This window comes from Marmota marmota, unplaced genomic scaffold (genome assembly GCF_001458135.2).
Source record: "Marmota marmota marmota unplaced genomic scaffold, marMar, whole genome shotgun sequence".
Taxonomy (NCBI): Eukaryota; Metazoa; Chordata; class Mammalia; order Rodentia; family Sciuridae; genus Marmota; species Marmota marmota.
In genome coordinates, this window is record NW_026000229.1 from 47,558,358 (window position 1) to 47,581,358 (window position 23,001).

Here is a 23,001-nt window from a genome sequence, read left to right on the forward strand (position 1 = left end):
TAATTACTAAGTAATTTATAATAGAATCAATGATTAGAGAAGCAACACTTAAAGACTTACTTAATGCCTACTGTGTGTTTGGCCTATGCTAAACACTAAAGTTAAAAATTAATAAGATAATTCAAATCCTCAAAATGATTAAACCAAAGGAAATAATTAAGTAAAATAATCAAAATGTACTTTATAAGTATTATAATATACAAAATGCAGTGCAGAACAAAGAAATATTTCATTCTGCCTCAAGTTGGGAAGAAGAAGAAAGGAAGATCATAGCACTTAGAAAGGGAGAGAATGGCTTCTTCAAGAAAACAGATCATCTGGACATTTCAAATACAAGGAAACATATAGGTAAAGCTCAATAACCTCTTGAATAGTCACATAATGGGGAAAGGGAAGTGTTAAGTACAGAAGTTAAGGTTGGGTTCTTATCTTTACCTCTGAACAACAAAATCTTGGAAAGTTATTTAATCAGGGATTATTTGATTTCAGATAACAGAAACCAAAAAGGAGAGAACTTTTTGGAAGTTTAAAGGGGTATTCCACAAAATACAAAAAAAAAGGACTTAAAACCAGCATGATAAAGTGATGCAGCCACATCAATAGTTATAGTAGCACAATTCAAAAATAGGTAAGCTATGGAGCCAACCTGGTACCCTTCAACAGATGAATGGATAAAGAAATTATGATATACATACACAATGGAATATTACTCAGCCATAAAGAAGAGTGACTTTATGACATTTACTAGTAAATGGGTGCATCTGGAGACTATCAAACTAAGAGAAATAAGCCAATCCCAAAAAAATCAAAGGTCAAGTGTTTTCAATGATATGTGGAAGCTAAACCACAATAAAGGAGAGGAGGGGAAGTAAAGCAATAGATTAGACAAAGGGGAATAAAGGGAAGGGAGTGGGGATAGGAATAGGAAAAATAGTGGAATGAATCTGACATAATTTTCCAATGTACATATATGAATACACCAAAGTGAATCCCACCATCATGTATATCCACAAGAATGGGGTCCTAATTAGAATTAGATATAAATTATGCATGTATAACTTTATCAAAATGGATTATGCTGTCATATATAACTAAAAATAATCAATTAAATTTTTAAAATTAAAATTTAAAAAATTTAAAATGAGTGGATCTAAAAATGGTAGAGAAAAATATAAAACCCAAGTACTAAGAGTTCAGGGACCTTCATTTTGCCAATAACACTTCAGCTCCCAATTCACTTTGTGAAGACACCCCTCAGTTTTCCTATAATTGAGCAAAACATTCCTGTGTAGGACTATTACCATGTGTACTTCCAAGTTCCTGAGAGAGGGGATCTCATTTGTTCAGGCAAGCCAGTGGACTGGATGCTGCTAGATCAGCCCTCCCACCACCTTGTTTAGGTGACTGTGATGTGTATAGATGGGGTAGCGGCAATATCCTTTTTGGTCTATTCTTAAGGAAGCAACATGGCAAGGTAGCAGAAAGTACTGGTGACTCTATAGCATGCTATCTTTTTACTGTCCATCTATATACCTTTAACTTGTCTTTCAAACACATTCAGGTTCAACATGATACAGCAATATACCAGTCTTAAGCACTTTTTTAGCCCAGAAACTGGAATAATGACTGCCTAGCACAAAGAAGGCATTCAATAAATATTTTTTTAAATAAAAGAAAAAACAAATGTAAAAAAGAATGCATCCACTGCACTCTCATTAGGAGAAAACTCAGTCATAGCCAACTACTTCATCCAGAAATGATGTCACAGGTTCACTATACTTAGAATCCATAGTCCTTCCCTGCCACATCACCTCCAGATATGGTACCTCACCATCTTGTTATTCATGAAGAAATAATAATTCAAACATCCCCAACAGATCCTATACCCAAAAGTAAATGAAAACAGGATGATGGTATTTCCAATTTTAAAAATGGGGAAAATCAAAACACCTTCTACAAGGAAGGGAAAGAATATGAATCTCGCTGAACAAGATGTGTAAGGTAAATAACAGAACCTGTACCTTGCCAATGAATAACCATGTTACTGTTTTTATAATTATACATTTCCTGAAAAATTAGAAGCTGGTAACACAAACTAACCCTCAGAGAAACTGTGGGGGCTAGCATGAATCACCATAGGAATTGGAATATCAAGCCTTCCCCCATTTCAGGTTGGGAAAACTGGCAGTCTACACTGGTTGTAGCAAAGTGGCTGGCAGAACTACTGCTTACTGTGTTTTCTTGCTCTTCAGTGACTACTTATAGTGCGGCCTTGTGGTACTGTCTGTCAGTATAATTATCAAGGTGTTAGAAAGGTAATTCTCATACAAACAAAGTATGTATCAGTTTTAAGTCATTAAAACAGGAAACAGAATCACAGTTCAGCAAGGAGAGACTAATAGAAAAAGGAATACAGGTTTATGTAATAACAGAGCAATAAAAGCACAATTTCTTTGTAGGAACTTTCTTCTTCACCAACTTTCTTTCCTCCCTTCCCCCACCAATCATTTTACTCTATCAGTTTTCTATGCACTAACCGCTAAATTTACAGTTATAAAATGGGCTTTAAACAATTGTGTATATCAAACAGCTACAATTTTCTGAGAGGTCAGCAAAGGGGCTCATTAAAACTCACATGGCATTAAAAGGTCCCTCACCATTTTGCCTTACTTTAGATTAATTTTCCTGAAGAGCATTTTAAAGCCAACTTAGTCTTTAAAATGCACTGGTTATTACTTGTGTGTAATAAAGGAAAGAAAAACTTTAACCCTAGGTTGCCCAACCAAAAATACTGAAAAGTAGGCTTCTATCTAGAATTGTAAGCTAGAAAGTAGACAAAGATAAACAGACATCTGACATCTGTTGAAAATCTATACTTAAATACATTTAGGATTGTCACAACAAAGTAAGCTGCTATTTTTCCCCCCATCTGATCCCTGGGGGAGATCTGTTCCTAAAGTACTCTACTTGGCCATGGATCCTACAAGATGCCACCTAGTGCCTTATCCATACTGTTCTTGATCACCTTAGTCTAATATTAATTCTGTATAATTTCATACTGTGGTACAGCAAATGAAACTAATGAAGGGTGTTTCAAGTTTCACTTATCTATTCACATCTGCTTATGATTCCTTGAGATAAACCCATGCTATGAGCACATGATGGAAATGCTAAGTAATGTGAAATAAATGAACAACAAATAACAAAACTGTTGAAATATACCTCTTATACATACCCAATACTTTCCAAAAGGGCCATTTCTGTAGTTAAGACAAATTGATATGTGGTCCCATACACAAAGGCAGCTTCCATGACAGCTCTGTGCTCTGAAGAGGAGAAAGAAAGTTGGGAGGGAGAAGGAGTTAATGTGACTCTGTAAACCTCTGTTCTGAACATTACCCCATACTCTTTTATTTCCTATTATATTTAAAGAAAGGTCTTTGCAGGATTCCAGTTAGGAAAATGTAAGCAGTCAAAGAAGTTATAAAAAGTCTATTCTATGATTAACAAAATCATGTTATGTTATAACATAACATCTCATACACACACACACACACCCACACACACACACAAATGTACCAAAGGGAATTTCACCTTTATGTATATGTAGAAATTACCCATCAAAAATAAATAAAGGCATGAAAGGAAGATCAGTAGAGTAGAGGAGGGAGAATAGGGGAACAGGGAATGAAATCAAATTCCTTACATATAAGATTTTGTCAAAATGAACCCAAATACTATGTATAATTACAATTATCTAATGAAAGCATATTCTATTCAAGGTAAAAGAAGAATTAAGAGGAAGTGGAAAATGAGTTATACTTCAGAGTGTAACAAATTTGTCATATTTCTCCCTAATAGGAAGACAACAGGAATCCACAATTTTCATGTTATATTTTATATATGTATTTGTCTACTATTTTTTATCAAACACACTATTGAAGAGACAACTCTATGAAGCATATTAAGAAAAACAACCATTCCCCAAACCTGTATTCCATTTCTACTCCCCAAGAGACATCCATTTTCAATTCTTTCACTATTTCTTTTGTTATTTATCCTCAAGTCTCTAAATGCATTCTACACTCTTATTTTCCGATACATATACATCCACATATATAATATACACAAATAGGTAGACAGACATCAAACTTTACTATTACTTATTGACTTCCCACTACAGAAGATAATAAATTAGATCTCTTTTCTGAAACCCAGCTCCAAAAGTGTACATACTCCCATCCCCTCAACCCTTCTAATATAGTTCTAATTTTTATTAGATCAATATTCAGATTTGTATTGTTATGACTAAGTATTATTTACAGATGAATCACACAGGACAGAATGACCATCTTTTTCCTTTTTGAACAACTTTAACTATCTTTATAAAATTTTATTTAAATTTCTTCCTAAACTCTTCCATAATTATCTATCCTTCTCAAGTCTTCAAATGTATCAGGCATATTATCAACTCCATTATCTTAAAGACATTTCTGAAGAGCCTTCTGATTTGCTCCACTATGGAGTATTGCTACTTGGCCTGCTAGACGACTGTCTTTCTGGGAATTCATTCTTTCAATTCTTCCCTCTCCTCTCCTCCCCTCCCATCCACCCCTCCCTATCTTGTGTTGGGTCCTTTGCTCTGTTATTCATAACTTTTCTATTATTATACCTTATTCCAATTCTCTAGCACCTTCCTGTGAGAGGATATATAAAATACACATTTTTGTCAACCTGCATTTCTGAAAGCATCTTGATTGTACTTTCACAACTAACTACAGTTGGCTGGATGTAGAACTCTAGAGTTATTTCTCCTGAGAATCTTAAAAACATCGTTCCATTTTCTTCCATTTCCAACACTACAAACAAGAATTTCTATGTCATTTCAATTCTGGATCCTTTAATTGCAAACTTGTTTTTCCCCCTCTGGAAGACTTTACAATAGTTCCCCACTACTCTTAATTTCTGTAATTTCAAAATGAGATACCTTGGAGTGCCTCTGTTGTCATCCCTTGTGCTGAGACTCAAAAGCTCTTCCAATTTAAAAGCTCAAACAATTCAGTTCTGGGAACTTTTCTTGAAGCATTTCCTTGATGATTCCCCCCTTTTTGTATATTGTTTTCCCTTTTCTCCTCATTATCATTCCCAAGCAGTTGTATTCTCCTTTCACACTTAATCTCCTAGTACTTGCATCAGATTATTCTTCTGACCCCACCCACTACCTTGTAAGCATCATCTACCACCCAGCCAGGATCATTCCCCCTCATTCATGAGGAACTGAGCTTCTGTCATACTGTCATGCTCTCCAGTACTACTACTATCTTAATCCTTGGTGCAAATCACATAGATGATCATTCCAAAATCCAAGCCTCTCAGTTCTTGACCTTCTAAAAAATTTTTTTTAAATACATGACAATAGAACCCAGTTTGACATATCATACATACATGGAGTATAACTTCCCATTCTTATGCTTGTATATAATGTGGAGTTACACTGGCCGTGTATTCATATATAAACCCAGGAAAGTTATGTCTGATTCATCCTACTGTCTTTCCCTTTCCCAGCCTCCCTCCCTTCCTCCAATTCTCCCTGACCAATCTGATGAACCTCCACTCCTCCTACCCCCAACCTATTGTGAGTCAACATCCTCATATCAGAGAGAACATTCAGACTTTGATTTTGGGGGATTGGCTTATTTCACTTAGCATGATATTCTTCATTTCCATCCATTTATCTGCAAATGCCATTAACTTCACTCTTCTTCAAGGCTAATACTACATTGTATATATGTACCACATTTTCTTTATCCACTCATATGTTGAAGGGCACCTAGGTTGGTTCCATAGCTTAGCTATTGTGAATTCAGCTGCTATGAACATGGATGTGGCCATGTCACTAAAGTATGCTGATTTTAAGTCTTTTGGGTATATACTGAGGAGTGGGATAACTGCATCAAATTGTGGTTCCATTTCAAGTTTTCTAAGGAATCTCCATACTGCTTTCCAAAGTGGTTGCAGCAATTTGCAGTCCCACCAGCAATGTATAAGTGTACCTTTTCCCCTACATTTTAACCAACATTTACTGTTACTTTTATTCTTGATAATTGCCATTCTGACTTCAGTGAGATGAAATCTTGTTGTAGTTTTAATTTGTATTTCTCTACTTGCTAGTGATGTTCAACACTTTTTCATATTTTGTTGACTGATTGTATTTCTTCTTCTGTGAAGTGTCTGTTCAGTTCCTTTGCCCATTTATTGATTGGACTATTTGGGTTTTTGTTGTTAAGTTTTTTGAGTTCTTTATATATCCTGGAGATTAATGCTCTATCTGAGGTGCAAGTGGCAAAGATTTTCCCCCACTTTGTAGGCTCTCTTTTCACATTCTTGATTGTTTCCTTTGCTGTAAAGAACCTCTTTAGTTTGATACAATCCCACTTATTGATTCTTGATCTTACTTCTTGCACTTTAGTAGTCTTGTTGAGGAATTTGGTTTCTATGCTGACATAATAAAGAGTTGGGCCCACTTTTTCTTCTAGTAGATGCAGGGTCTCTGGTCTAATACCGAGAGGTCCTTGATCCACATTGAGTTTTGTGCAAGGTGAGAGAGAGGGGTCTAATTTCATTTTATTTCTATGAATTTCCAGTTTACCCAGCACCATTTATTGAAGAGGCTATCATTTCTCCAATGTATGTTTATGGCACCACTGTATATGAGATATCAGTTCTTGACCTTCTCTATTCTAGCAATCTCTTTTCACCTCTACCTTAACCAGTCACTGCTATGGTCTCACTCCAAAGCCTTGTGATTACCCAATGCTGCAACTTCCCCCCATAATCTCAGTGTCTAGCACCCACACAATCACACACTTCCAGGTCACTCTGTCAGGCACACAATTCTAACCTACCAGGACATCCAGAAATCCTATCATGTTTCACTTCCACTCTGCTCTTTTCCCCTAATCAAGCTTAAATTTCATGGTCAATTTTTTAATTCCCCTGCTAATTAGGCTAAAACATAATACAAGTTAATCCTAGTACTCTGTATATTCTGCCCCTACATCCATGAAAGTAAAGTTGGCTTGAAGGAAAACAAAACAAAAGCAAAATCTACTAGGTAATTGTCTCACTTTAAATCACTGATAGTAACCACTATTGCTACCTAGAAACCATTCTTTATTTCCAGGTCTCCTAAATGTCATGTCTTCTTTCCCAAACTGAGATTTTATTTCGATTACAATATGTGGTTTAATACCCATTTCACTGAGAAAAGAGAACCAATTAAAAAAAATAATAAGCTCCCAAAACCATATTTATTAACCTGAATTGATGCCCACATTCTGTCTTATCCCTATTACCATGAGTGAACCTTTTGTGCTCCCACCAAAGATCCTGTCTCTCCTTGGTCACCTGACTCCATTCCTTTTTGCCTACTCAAAGATCCTGTCCAACAATTCTCTCCTCGTTTCCTGCATGATATATTTCCCTCCTTCTACTGGATCTTTCTTGTCAACATAAAGCTTCTTAAAAAATTCTCTTAGGGTTGGGGTTGTGGCTCAGTGGTAGAGCGCTTGCCTTGCATGTGCAAGACCCTGGGTTCGATCCTCAGCACTACATAAGGATAAATAAGTGAAATAAAGATATTGTGTCCAACTACAACTAAAAAATAAATATCTAAAAAAAATTATCTTGACCCCACATACTCTCCCAGCCTGATTCATGTTTTAACAGTACCCCTTACTGATTCCTTCTCACCTCTTCACTGTGTAAATGGTGAAGTGACTCAGGGATTTGGTTGCGGTCTTACTCTCATCTAGCCTCGCTCATTTGGTGACCTCTTCTGATCTCACAGCTTTATTTCTCAAATTTATATCCCTAGTCTGTATCCCCAGTTTGTAAACCTAAGGTAAGAATTGCAGTCCAATAATATCCAACTGCCCCATTGCTCTCTACTTGCATGGGTATTTCACAAGTCTGATGTCAAAGTGAACTTCAGAACTTCCTCTCCAAACTTTCTAGGCTAGTCTATTCCCATTTTCCCCATCTGTTATCAGCATTTCACTTTTTGAGTACTTCAGGTCAAAACCCACAGCCACCCTTGCCTCTGCTATTTCTCACTCCACTCCAATAGGACAACAAATTCAGTTATTCCTACCTCCAAAATATTGCTACAATTCATATTTATTGCCATCTCATTGCTAACAGCCTAGTCCAAGCCCCCCACCATCATCTCTTCTCTGCATTATTCCAATAACTTCCTAATTTTCCCTCTTATTCTACTCTTGCTCCTTCCAATCTATTCCAAATATAGCAGTTATGTTGATGCTATTAAAAAAACCAGGGAAGTTTTGCTACATCAGTGCAAGCTCCCTATAGCTCAACACTTTCACTGTTTACAACTACAAACTCTGGAGAAGACAGAAGATTGTAAACTATTATTTTACACGTATATTACATTCAGTGACATGCTATGTAGCCAGTAGGCTTTATGTTTATAAAGACTGAGACTTCAGGGGCTGGGGTTGTGGCTCAGCAGTAGAGCACTTGCCTAGCAAGTACAAGGCCCTGGGTTTGATCCTCAGCACCCCATGAAACTAAATAAACAAAATAAAGGTATTATGTCCAACTGTGACTAAAAAATAAATATTAAAAAAAGACTGAGACTTCAAAACTTCAAATAAATGATTTATTTCAGAGCACAATTATTAAAATGTCTATAACAACACTTTATATTAACATGGTTAAGTTATAACAACAAATAACAATCCTGAAAGCATAATTGTAATCCAGTCAGTTGTTTATAAAACAACTTTATGAGAAAATTAGATTTGAATGCTCAGGTGATGCTACCAAAAATAGATTTCTAAAAACATTTAAAAATCATAAATGTTAAATAGAAAACCATTTAGTCAACAATATTTTTTGAGTATTAGAAACTATAATAGCAGGTTCCAGGAGGATTGTAAGGAAATAAAAACAGAACTTCTTTAATATTCTAGGAAATATTTTAATTACTTGAATTAATTTTATCCTCACAATAACACAGAGAGGTAGGCACAATGAGTTTCCACATCTTGGTGAGTAGGAAACTAAAGTTAAGTCACTTATCCAAGGTCATAATGAAAGTCACTGGTGGGGCAAGGAGTCTAACCTAGGCAGTCTGGCTCCACAGTTCTTGTTCAACCACTAGATGATGCTTCCCATTTAAAGAAATATAATAATAAAGATGCTTTAAATTTATTTTAAATACTGAGATTGCATACTGTTTGAAATACTTCAACATACTGACATTAGTCCGTAGACCCAGTAAAGATTAAAACAGAAGTTAATAAATACCTGGCGTTCCAATGGCTCTTACATATGAGAATACCATATTTGCTTTTCCTTTCAAAGCATTTTCTATGTTCTGAAGATCTTCCAGTGTGGTTATATATTTCACTTCATTAAAAAGAAGAGCACTAAAATAAACATAGATGAAATTAGTAGAAAAATCTAACATGTACTAAGTTACATAATACACATTTTTATTAAAGAACCTAAAAAAAGAAATTTAACTTGACAAATAATAAGAAATTAATGATAAAAGCCTAAGCATTTAGTAACACAGATTAAAATCAGTCTGTAGGTTATTAGTCTCTGAAAACATCAACCAAGGGTATTGGTGGAAAACGAAGTTCATTCTCCATCACAAACACTTCAACAGATTTAAGCAGTAATCACTAATCACCCAAATAATCCCTTACAGATCTCTCAGCCTTGAACACATTTGAGCCCTTCAGACATCAAAACTGTAGACTTCCTTCCAGAGCCTGTAAGGCCTTACATGACCTAGACATTAGGTACTTTTTCAACCTCATTTTCTTCTACCATTCCTAACATCTACCACACTCCAGGCACATCTTGGGGATTTGCACACAGAGGTCTGTCTCTTTGCTGAAAATTCCCTTTACTCTGTCTCATCCATCTGATTACTTAAACATTATATCAGAGAAGCCTCCCTGTTAGTTCTGTGTAAGTAAGCTTGTAGCATTTTCCTCTCACTATTTGATTCCTTCATAGTCCTTAATACAATTTATAATTATTTGTATATTCATTTACTTGTTTATCCCTATCCATTTACTTGTTAATCATTAAACTGCTGTCTGCTTAAGACAAGGACCTTGCCTATTTTATCACTATGTTTGTAGTAACTTAGAATAAAATCTAGAACATAGTAAATAATCAATAAGCATTTGTTAAATGAACAAAAGAAACAGTAAGGCAGGAATTTACTCTAATTTTTGATTTGAAGAATGGACATCCTATACACTTACCCACAAACACATTTAATAAACCAAGGAACCAGGGATAGAATGGAACCCAGGGAGTTCTCTCTCCTGGTCCAGTGATCTTTCCACTTGACCATGATTCTCCCAATTATCTTTTCAATGTATAAATCAAACTGACAGATCATATCTCTTCATCCAAAATTACTCCCTTTAAATTATCTATTTCTATATAAATTCTATGTCCCTAACAATTCATGCCCTTAATCCCCCACATATATATAGTGTGTGTAATTTTATTAGGCTTAACTTAAAGGGTTTTGAAAATTTTTCCAGGCCTAAACACTTAAATAAGTAAAAGTTCACTGAAATACTTCCAACAAATTAATCAAACATGTCTTTCTCGTATGGAAAACAGCACATCTAACATAGTAGTTCTTAAACTTTTTGGTTTCAGTTTCCCTTTTTACCCTTAGAAATTACTAAAGTCCTTGAAAAGCTTTTCAAAAAGGAAGGTATCTTTCAGTAGTTGCCAAAACATAAAACAGGAATTTAAATTTATTTATTAATAATTTTTTAAAATAATAATAAACATGGCTGCATGTTAACAAATCACTTTTTAAAAAAAACCTAAATTTTCCAAAACAGATGAAAAATTTAGTGAAAAGAATGGTATTGTTTTACATTTTCTGCAAAGCTCTTTAATATGAGACTAAATTTGCTTCTGCTTAATCTGTTGTGATATTACATATCATATGGCCTCTGGCAACTCCATTCATGGGAGAATGAAAGTGAAAAAGACAAATAAGGTCTTAGTATTATAAAGACATTTTGACTTAATAGTCAAAATGAAAGTGCTGCCCTAAATTACACTGGTTTAAATATTTACCTGTTTGTTACAGATTTCTCCCACTTGTTCAAAGAAATTTAAGACCCCATCTTCTAAAATTCTGAGGGCAGGCTTTTGTTTTAAAAGGAGTATTTAGTGGGGTATGGTGGTACATACTGTAATCAGCTACCAGGGGTATGAGGCAGGAGGATTAAAAATTCAAGGACAACTTGGGCAATTTAAGGAGACTGTCTCAAAAAATAAAAAGGACTGGAGATGTAGCTAAGTTGTACAGTGCTTGCTCAGCATGCATGAGGAGGCACTGGGTTCGATTCCCAGTACCATGAAAAATAAAAGTTGTAATTACTGAGCAGTATTCACCATGTTGGATATTTTCACATAGTTTCATTTATTGCCTTAACAACATTCTTGAAATAGTGTTTATTCCACACTCACACAGAGAAGAAACAGTCTTAGAGACTAAGTAACCCATCCCAGATCATAGTGCTGGTAGAAGTGAAACTCAAATCCAGGTTTTCTGACACTAACAACAGGACTTTCTAATTATTTTATTACCAACCACTCTTGTAAATGGGAAACCAAGGTGGAAGGGTGAAATAAAGCACAGCAAGGAAGTCACAATGTGTATTACTAATTGCATATGCATTTTGGCTAAAGAGCCCATAATTTACCTAAAATTACCCTTTACTTACTTCATCCTTTAGTTACTTCCAAAGTTAGGAGGAAACTAACTATTGAATTTAATATGATTATCATGTAAATTCTAAGCTTAGAAGTTATTTCACCCATTTACTTTTATTGCTCTAGTAGTACCAATTCATTTTCTTCAAAAATAAAATCTAGAAGTAGAAATTTTCCCAACCCTTTTTTAAAAATAAAGATTGGCAACTATAAATTAATAAAAGCCAACATTTACTGAACACTTACCACACATGGGGCACAGCCCTAAGCATTTTTTAAAAAGTAGCAAATTATCAGTTTTTGAGTTGCCCAGCTCTGAACAGGGAATTGCCTGTTTTCAACACCTTCATGGTGAAGCCGCTCTTGTAAATGCTGATAATATCATGAACTTCCCTTTCCAAGCTCCCTGCAGCAAGGTATGGCTAAATGACCCAGAATTATCTGCCTGAGATTCAAATAAGGAGCAAGTGTTGCAAAGAATCAAGGACAGAGAAGAATGGTTTTGAGAAGCAATAGCAGTAATAATCAGCTTCAAAGACAGTGGTGTCAGTAATAGCCCAGAGAAAGCAATTCAAGCTGTGATGTCTAATACTCAGAAGAAATGCAAAAGTCCTCCCCAGATTAGCTGAATCAAAGTTTTGACTCATTTGGAGATTTCATCTTTTCACTCCAAATTCTTATGCTTAAGTTTAAGACCCTTAATCTGGGTCCTAGAATTAGAACCAGATTCTAGAGTTTATAACTAAGAACTCCCATCAATGCACTCTGTCTTAGTTTTCATGGCTAACATCTGAGATTGGTACTATCACAAACTTTTTTCCCTTCAGTACTGGTGATTAAATCCAGTGCTCCACCACTGAGCTACACTCCCATCTCTTTTTATTTTGAGACAGGGTTTCACTAAGTTGCTTAGGGCCTCACTAATTTGCTGAGGCTGGCTTCAAATTTTCCACCTCCTGCCTCAGCCTCATGAGTTGCTGGGATTACAGGCATGTGCTATCACACCCAGGTCAACAACCCTATTTTTATTTATTTATTTATTTATTTATTTATTTATTTGATACCAATGATTGACCCAGGGGTGCTTAAACACTGAGCCACATCCCCAACCCTTTTATATTTTTTATTTAGAAACAGGGTCTTGCTAAGTTGCTTAAGGTCTCACTGAGTTGCTGAGGCTGACTTTGAACTTGCAATCCTTCTGCCTCAACTTCCCAAGCCACTGGGATTATAGGCATGCACCATCAAGCCTGGCTTCATTGACCCTATTTTAAAGATAAGGTCACAGAATTTAGAAAAGTTATCTCGCCTAACATCCCAAAGCTCATTAAGCAGTCATTAGTCATAAGAAAATAATAAACAAAATTAATGATTTTTCCTAATGGTTTCCTAACCTTAGTCTATTATTTAATATGCTGATTTCCAGAATATGAGGCTACCTAAATATCTCTAAGATACATTCCACAAACCTCTATTCCTTCATTCTAGATCCAAGGAAAAGAATTACTGACAGAAATGGATTAAAGGAAAAGTCTCTCTTGGGATTTCCTTGCTGTAATGATGGAGTAACACATCCTGGAGATGCTCCAATTAGGGAGTTCTTTCTGCCCAAGAAAGGCCATCCCTTTATTTGGCAGGCTCTTCCTGAAACTTTCCTATCACAACCACTAGGTAGATAAGATAGGAGGCCAAAAATTTAAGCCAATGTTAGCAAGAAAATTAACAGTCTATTTGTCTCTACTTTCAGAGTAGCAAGCCACTCAATTTTTTAAAGAGAGAATCTTTTTTCAGTATTTTTATTTCTGTGATTAATCCAAATTCTAAAACACTCAATAAAAAGAAAATATTAACAGCTAATTTAACATACCAAAACCCCAAGAACTGGGGAAAGGGGGTTGCTTTTGTCTAAATTAATTATATTATTCTTGGATAGATTTGGAATTCAAATCCAAGACAAGTAACTTTTTATTATAATTTCCCAGTAAAAAAGTATGTCAGTATAAACAGGAATCCATCTAGTCACATTGTGTGTGAACAAATCTGATACAGATAAAAGAATGAGCAGTAGCTCGACATCCATTAAGAAGAGATCAGCATAGGAACAGTGCAGGAGTTTTAGGGGAAGACGCCTCTAAAAACAGTTTTCCCCAGAGGTAATGTAACTCAATGCCAAGGCTCTGCAATCAGCATTAAATGAATAATACTACAAGAAACTATGACAGTTGAAAATGATTTCTATAATATTTGAAGTTCATATTATTATGAGTAGCATGCTAACTTAAAAGGAAACTTCCTGTTTTCAAAATATTATCAAGAGAGAATCAAGTACCATATCTTACAGAAAAATTAATGAAATGTTATCATTTCTTACTAGATATTCTTTCCTATTTGTATCATTTTATGATTTTTAGGATTCAACAATGAGTACGTAAACAAGAATGACCTTTCTCTCCAACTATTGCCTCATGGCAAATATCCCCACCAGCTGTCACAGCATGAACTCACATGAACTCACTTTGTTTTTCCCCCTCTGAACTGCAAAATGAAACTTCCTGCATTTATATATGTACTTTTTAAAACAACTATATAGAGAGAGCACTGAGTAAAATCCACAACATATTTTTACATGCATTACCTTATTTGGTTCTCACAACGATCTCAAGAAGCTACAATTATAACATACAAAGAAAAGAAAAACTAGTAATCAGATGAATAAATTGTTCAGATCACATGTTATAAGAAAAGGAACGGGGACTAAAATACTCATTAAAGTCTGGCTTCTTCATATATCATACAACCTTCCAATCCACATGTTAAAATTATAATGCCTTAATTTCCTATACCTCCAATTACCTGATAAACTAGATATGTGGTATTTTAGGGCTTGGGGTTGTTTTGTTTTGGTTTCTTGGTACTAGGGATGTAGGGGCACTTCACCAGAGCTACATCCCCAAACATTCCTATTTTTTATTTTGAGACAGGATCTTGATAAATTGCTGAGGCTGGCCTTGAACTTGTGATCCTCCTGCCTCAGCTTCCTGATTCACTGGGTCACAGGCGTGCCCCACTGCACCCAGCTAAATATGGGTATTCCCAATCAACACATAAAGATGAGTTGTTACTTTACTTTCTTTTTGTAAATATTACCTTCTTAATCCCATCTAGAAGTTACAAAGTAAAATTTTCTTCACATAGTTCACAAATCATTTAATCTACCAGTTTTGATTACACACATTTAGAAAACAGAACTTTTAGACTATAAAGCCAAATTCTCATATTTAATTTAAATTTTGCTTATTTTGAAAATTAGTAATAATTTTATATGGTTCAAATATAAAAGGCACCCAAATATAAGGTATCCAAAAAATTGAATAGTAAATAGTCTACCAACTCCTTCCTCCTCCCCCCCCGCCAACTTCTCCATAGCTTTCCATAGCAACCATTATTTTCAGTTTTTGTGAAACCTTGAAATATTTATGCCACATATGTGTATACTATGTATGCATATATATCTTTGTTAGAAGGCAATGCTTCCTTGATCTCCCTCTGTTCCTACATGGCCCAAGTCTTCTGAAGATGAAATCTGACATGACACCAAAAAAATGTCTTTTTATCAGGGGCCATTTACTCCTACTCAAAGGGCAATAAAACCTTTCTTAATGTCCCCACAGCCAAATGCTTACATTTAAGAATAGAGCCCTTCCTCTTCTGCTCCTACATTCCACAGAAAAAGACAAGCACTCTCTCTTCATTGGAAAAGAGCAAATGTGGCAGCTCCTACATAGCTCAAACATTCATAATTTTTTTCTCCTCATTCAAACCCCACTATATGTACAGGAGTACATACAACTCTTATCTTATTGCTCTAGAGAACCAAGTGAAAGAAACCAGTACTACCATATTCTCCTGGCTGCTATTATTGCTATGAGGTCAGATCTCTAATTCATAAGTCTGATGTATATGTGAATATATGGGTGTGGGTGTGCATATATGCGTGAACATGTATGAATGGTTTATATTATTTTATACATCCAAAGATACCTTAGGTATGACGCATATATACTACACACATGTATACAAACACAAGTAGAATAACAATGGAGACCCTCCAGAGTTTTGAAATAACCCCATTTCTTACATAAATAGCATTTTGCTATTTCCTAACTTACTTGGTTTATTTTACTTATTATATTCTGGAAAAAATCAATTTGCAAGAATTTTAATATACTATTATATTTTTAATTAATGATTTTTAGCAATATCTTAAATATCTTACCAAAAAATACAGAATTGGACATAATGATCTAAAAATATATAATTTTAAAATAATTGATGTAAGAGTCACCCTAAGTTTAGGTTTGTTATTTTACTCTAAGATTTTCTAACTTAATTTTTTCTCCACTTAGATTTTTCTATATTCTAAGGAAAAAAAGTAATTAACATCTTGATATTTTTGTTGGCAAAGTAGTGAGTTCAAGTATAACTGTAGATCACTGATCTCAATCAAAATATTCTACATAACAAACAAATACAAAAGCCTTGGGGGAAAAATAATAGCATGACTTACACATGAAGCAAGCCAAATATTCTCAAAATCAAGCTTTCAGTTCATGAAGTATTTTGAGAAAAATCTACAGACATTTCTTATCCCTAATTATGAGGCTAAAACAAACCAAAAACAACTGACAAATTTGCTGAAAGTAATATATTTAAATATGTGTATTGTTTATAAATAAACCAAATTCCAGTAAATTTTGGCTTCCCTATTTAACTAATGAAATATAAACCAAGAAGAATTTTTATAATATTACATACATATAAGATGTATATGTATGTATATGTATAATATACATATATGTATAATAGTAGATAGTGTCTTAGAAAAAAGACTTAAGCAGGATATAAAATCAATAAACAAAAGTTAATGTACTGAGCACATAGGGCATGCCTGTAATCCCAGTGAATTGGGAAGCTAAGGCAGGAGAATCACAAGTTCAAAGTCAGCCCAGAAATTTAGTGAGGCCCTAAGCAACTCAGAGAGACCCTGTCTCAAAATAAAAAATACAAAAAGGGTTAGATATGTGGCTCAGTGGGTAAGCACTCTTGAGTCAACCCCTAGTACCAAAAAATACATTTAAGAGAATTTAAAAATCAATAGCTTTCCTACACACCAATACTTAATTTGCTGGAAAAGATGTCAAGAAAACCATCACATTCACAATAACCTTAAAAGAAAATAAATATTTGGGAACTAATCTAACCAGAGAGGTAAAAGAGCTCATGAAAATTACAGAACATTGAAGAAAGAAATTGAAGAAGACCGTAAAAGATAGAAAGACATCCCACATTTTTGGACAGAAATAACATTGTCAAAATGGTCATACTACCAAAAGCAAAATACAGATTCAATGAAATCTCCATCAAAAACACCAATGACATTCTTCGTATAATTAGAAAAAACAATTTTTAAATTCATTTGGAAGAATAAGACACCCAAAAAAGCCAAAGCAAAACTGGGCAAGAAAAGTGATGCAAGTGGCATCACAATACTTGATCTGAAATTATACTACAGAACTGAAGTAACAAAAACCACATGGTATTGGCATCAAAATAGCCATGAAGACTATTATGGTTTGGATGTGAGGTGTTCCCCAAAAGCTCACATGTAAGACAATACAAGAAAGTACAAGAAAGTTCAGAAAAGAAATGATTGGGTTTTGAGAGCCTTAACCCAATCGGAGGATTCATCCTCTGATGGGATTAACTGAGTGGTAACTGAAGGCAGGTGGGGTGTGGTTGGAGGAGGTGGGTCACTGGGGGTATGTTGGGGTGTATATTTGTATCTGGCCTGTGGAGTCTCTCTCTGCTTTCTGATCATCATGTGAGCTGCTTCCTTCTGCCATATTCTCCTGCCATGTTGTTCTGCCTCCTCACCTTGAGCCCCAAGGAATGGAGCCAGCTATCTGTGGACTGAGACCTCTAAAACTGTGAGCCCTCAAATAAACTCCTTCTCCTCTACAGTTGTTCTGGTCAGGTCCTTTAGCCATAGCCACAAAAAATGCTGATTAAAGCAAAGACACAGAAAACAGAGACCAATCCACATACCTAACAGTCATCTGATATTTGACAAAGGTGCCAAAAATATATCTTAAAGAAAAGACAGCCTTTTTAACAAAATAGTGCTGGGAAAACTGAAGAGCTATATGTAGAAAAATGAACCTAGATTCCTCTCTCTCACTCTGCACAAAACTCAAATTGAAATGGACCAAAGACTTACGAATTAGACTACAAATCTTACAACAGTTAAAACAAAACACAAGGTCAGCACTCCATCATATAGGTGCAGGCATCAACTTCCTCAGCAAGACCTCTAATGCTTAAGAAATAATACCAAGATTCAATAAATGGAATGCCATCAAATTAAAAATTTCCACACAGAGAAGGAAATAATTAAGAGCTTGAAGAGACAGCCTACAGAATAGGAGGAAATCTTTGCCAGCTACCCCACTAATAGGAGATTAATATCCAGAATATATAAAGAACTAAAAAAACTTAACGCCAAAAAAATAAATAATGCAATCAACAAATGGGCAAAAAAAAAAAAAACTAAACAGAAACTTCTTAAAAGAAACACAAGTGGCCAAAAAAAATATGAAAAAAAATGTCCAAAATCTCTAGAAATCATGGAAATGCAAATGAAAACTATATAAGATTTCACCTTACTATAGTCAGAATAGCAATGATCAAGAATACAAATAATAATAAATGCTGGTGAGGATGTGGTGGGTAAAGGCACACTTGTATACTGTTGGTCAGACTGCAAACTAGTACAACCATTCTGGAAAGCAATATGGAGAATCCTCAAAAAACTACAAATGGAACTACCAAATGACCCAGCTATTCCACTCCTCAGTATTTTTCAAAAATAACCAAACTCAGCATACTATATCCATATAGTCACTTACGTTATTTATAGCAGCACAGTTCACAATAGCTAAATTATGAAATCAACATAGATGCCCATCAAATATGAATGGATTAATAAATGTTGGTATATATATACACAATAGAATTCTACCAGCCATAAAGAAGAATGAAATTATAACATTTCTGGTAAAGGGATGGAAAAGAAGAACATCATGCTAAGTGAAATAAGCCAGACATGGAAACTCAAACGTTGAATGTTTAATCTAGTATATACAAGCTAGAGTAAAATAAAGGAAAAGAGGAGGGAAGGATAAGATATTAAAAAGATATAGGGAAGATCAGTAGTGTAGACGAAGGAGAACAAGAGGCAGAGTGGAGAGACAGGAAAGAAGAAGCGATAAAGAATGAATTCTTTAAAAAATCATGTTATGTGTATATATAAATATACCACAGGGAATTTCACCCCTATGTAAAAAGTAAAAAGAGCCAATTGAACATAAATAAATAGATGAATGAAAGGAAGTCTAGCAGAGAAGAGGAAGGAGAATTGGGTAGGAGAGGGAGGACGGGAAGGAACAGGGGTAACTGTGAACTGAATTTGAATTCCATACACTTATGATTTAGGAGGGATGAACTCAATGACTAGGTTTAACCATAAAAGGTCGAACCAAAAAAAAAGTGATATACAGATTCAAGAAACCCCCTCCCCCAAAACACCAATAGCAATCTTCACAGACTAGAAAAAAACAGTCCTAAGATTCATTTGCAAGAATAAAAGATCCAGAATAGCCAAAGCAATTCTAAGGGGGTAGGGAGCTATGCTGAGCTCTAGTAACAGAAGATGAATGGTACTGGCATAAAAATAGACACATAGACCATGAAACATAAGACTCAGCAAATGAACACAGCTATCTGATCCTTGACAAAGATGCCAAAAACACATTGAAGATAAACTTTTTAACAATTGGTGCTAGACAAACTGTTTACTGGTTATCCATATGTAGGAGAAAGAAACTAGATTTCTCTCACCCTGCACAAAAGTCAACTCAAAGCTGATCAGAGACCTAGGAATTTGAACAGAAACTGACTGTTAGAAGAAAACATAAGGCCAACAATAATATATAAGTGCAGGCAACAATTCCTCAATAGAATTTCTATAGCTCAGGAAATACCAAGAGTTGATAAATGATTTAACATCAAATTAAAAAGCTTCTACACAGCAAAGAAACAATTAAGAGAATGAACAGAGAACCTATAGAATATTAGAGAACCTTTCCTAGCTACTATTATGACAGAGAATTAAAATGCAGAATATATAAAGAATTTAAAACTAATCAAATAAAAAATTATCCAATCGATAAATGGACAAATAAACTAAACAGACACTTCTCAAAAGAAGAAAATAAAAATGGACAACAAACACATGAAACAACATTCAACATCTTTAGCAGTTAGGGAAGCGCAAATCGAACCTACACTGAACTTTCATCTCACTAGACAGAGTGACAGCCATCAAGAATACAAATAATAATAAATGCTGAAGAAGTTGTGGGGGAAAGAGAACACTTTTACACTGTTGGTGGGATTGTAAATTAGTAACCTAACCTCTAGGGAAATCAGTATGGTGGTTCCTCAAAAAACTAGAAATGTGTTACGGTTCAGATATGATGTGCCTTCCAAAAGTCCCTATTAATGCAGGAATACTCAGAAGTGAAATGATTAGATTGTGATAGATGTAACCTAATGAGTCCATTCTAGGTTATATGGGGGTAACTATAGTCACACAGGGTATGGCTGGAGGAGGTGGGTCACTGTGGGTAGTGCCCTGGCAGGATTCATCTTTCCTGAAGCCCCTTCCCCTCTCTCTCTCTTCTTCCTGGTCACCATGAACAGGCTACTCTCCTCTGCCTCGCCCTTCAGTCCTGATATTCTGCCTCACCTTGGACCCAAAGCAATGGAGTTGGCCCACCATGGACTCAACTTCTGAAACCATGAGCCCAAATAAACCTTTCCTCCTCTAAGTTGTTCTTGTGGGGTATTTTGGTCACAATGATAAAAGGTTACTTACACAGAATAGAACCTTATGACTCAGCTATACCACTCCTTGGTATTTATCCTAAAGAATCAAAGTCAGCACACTGGAGCAATACTTACATACCATGTTTACATACCCATGATTCACACTAGCCAAACTGTGGAATCAGCCAAGGTCTTGGTCAATCAATGAATGGATAAAGAAAATATGATATATACACACAATGGAGTTTTATTTAGCCATAAAGAAGGAAAAATTTATGTTATTTGCAGGAAAACAGATGGAACTTGAGAGGATTTTCTTAAGCAAAATAAACCAAACTCAAAGTCAAGGGTTGTATGTCTTCTCTCATATATGGAGGCTAGAGAGAAAGAGAGAGGAAAAGGTGGGAATGAGGGATATCATAAAAACAGGAGAAGAGTTGAGTAGAGGAAGGAGACCAGGGGAGGGAAAAGGGGAGGTACCGGGGAAAAAATTAGCCAAATTATATTGTTATATTGTACAACAAACCTCATGTTTTTAAGTTTTTTATTAGTGCATTATAGTTATACATAACATTGGTGTTCACTCTGACATAATTATAAAATATGAAATTGAATTTGCTCCAATTCAGTTACTAGTACTTCCTTCCCCCACCCCATTCCTTTTCTTCTGTTCTACCTGTTTTCCTTCTATTTATTTATAGTTTTTTTTAATTAGTACATTATAAATATATAGAGAGGTGAAATTCACTGTGGTATGTTTATATATGTACATAGGATAGTTTGATCAGTTTCAATCCACCATTCCTCCCCTCTCCCATCCCTCCTCCTCATTCCCCTTTTTCTACTCTACAATCTGTCTTCTACTTTCATGTGATCCACACCCCTTGTTTTCCCCTATTTTGGTCTAGCTTCCACATATGAGAGAAGAAACTCAACCCTTGACTTTCTGAGTTTGGCCTATTTTACCTAGCATGATGTTCTCCATTTCTATCCATTTATCTGCAGATGCCTAATTTCATTTTTTATTTATGGCCAAGTAAAACTCCATTGTGTATATGTACTACATTTTCTTTATCCATTTATCTGTTGACAGGCATCTGTGCTGGTTCCATAACTTGGCTATTGTGAATTTAAAAAAAAAAGACTAAGGATATAAACCAAATAAATAAATATTCAGGTCTGAATAATGACATTATGAAGAATGTCAGGGGGATGATTTTCACAGCTTTATATATTACTCATGCATGCTATAAGGATATTAATGCTCAAAACTAGCAACAGATTATTACTAAGTGAATATTATTTCACTTACTAGTATAATAAGTGAAAATGAGTTCATTTTTCAGTATTTTTTTAAAATAAAAAATGAGTTCATTTTTCAGTCTTTTTAAAATAAAAATTCCATTAAGATCAAAGAGCAACCACACAAACCAACTAAAACTTAGCCAAAGATTTTGACAGATATCTCATCAAACAAGATATACAGACAGAAAACACACACACAACACACACACATACACACACACACACAAGACTTCAGATTGTATGTCAAGGAAATACAAACTAAAACATTGAGGTGACACTACACACCTATTATAATAGACAAAACACTGAGAACATGAAATGCTGGCAAGGATGTGTAGCAACAGGAAATTAATTCATCACTAGTGGGAACGCAAAATGATACAGCCATTTCAAAAAGCAATTTGGTGGGAGTTTTTTATAAAACTAAACATACTTCTTTAAAACAAAACTTTTGTAGTTGTAGATGGACACCATGCCTTTATTTTATTTTTATGTGGTGCTAGGGATCAAACCCAGTGCCTCATACATGCTAAGCAAGCACTGTGCCACAGACCTACATCCGATACCCCAAATTAAACATACTCTTATCATCAGTCCAACAATCACCCTCTTTGGTATCTATTAACAGAAGTTGAAAACTTATGTCCACAAAAAAAACTTGCCCATAGAGGTTTATAGCAACTTTATTCATAAGCGCCAAAACTTGGAGGCAAACAAGATGTCCTGCAGTAGGTGAATGAATAAACTGTGGTACATTCAAACAACAGAATATTATTCAGCATCAATAACAAATGACATATTGAGCCATGAAAAGGCATGGAGGAAATTTAAGTGCTTATTACTGGTAGTAAGTGAAAGAAGCCAATCTGAAAAGGCTACAAATTGTATGATTCCAGAATTTTGCTTCTAAAAAGTGCAAAACTATAGAGAAAGTAAAAAAAAAAAAAAAAAAAAAAA

The 23,001-nt window shown here is 34.9% G+C and overlaps 1 protein-coding gene across 10 annotated transcripts in view; it reads right to left on the reverse strand.

The window, feature by feature from the left end:
- Txndc16 (thioredoxin domain containing 16) overlaps positions 1–23,001 on the reverse strand; it is an 88,769-nt gene that overhangs the window by 39,652 nt on the left and 26,116 nt on the right. For all 10 annotated transcript variants that reach the window (XR_007343838.1, XM_048793096.1, XM_048793099.1 and 7 more), the window contains 2 exons: positions 9,334–9,455; positions 3,236–3,326 (listed from right to left, as the gene is read on the reverse strand). Coding sequence is in view for 9 of the 10 variants with exons in the window: in XM_048793096.1 (XP_048649053.1) it covers positions 3,236–3,326; positions 9,334–9,455 (213 nt within the window). In the remaining variant the exon portion in view is untranslated. The remainder of the gene's footprint in view (positions 1–3,235; positions 3,327–9,333; positions 9,456–23,001) is intronic.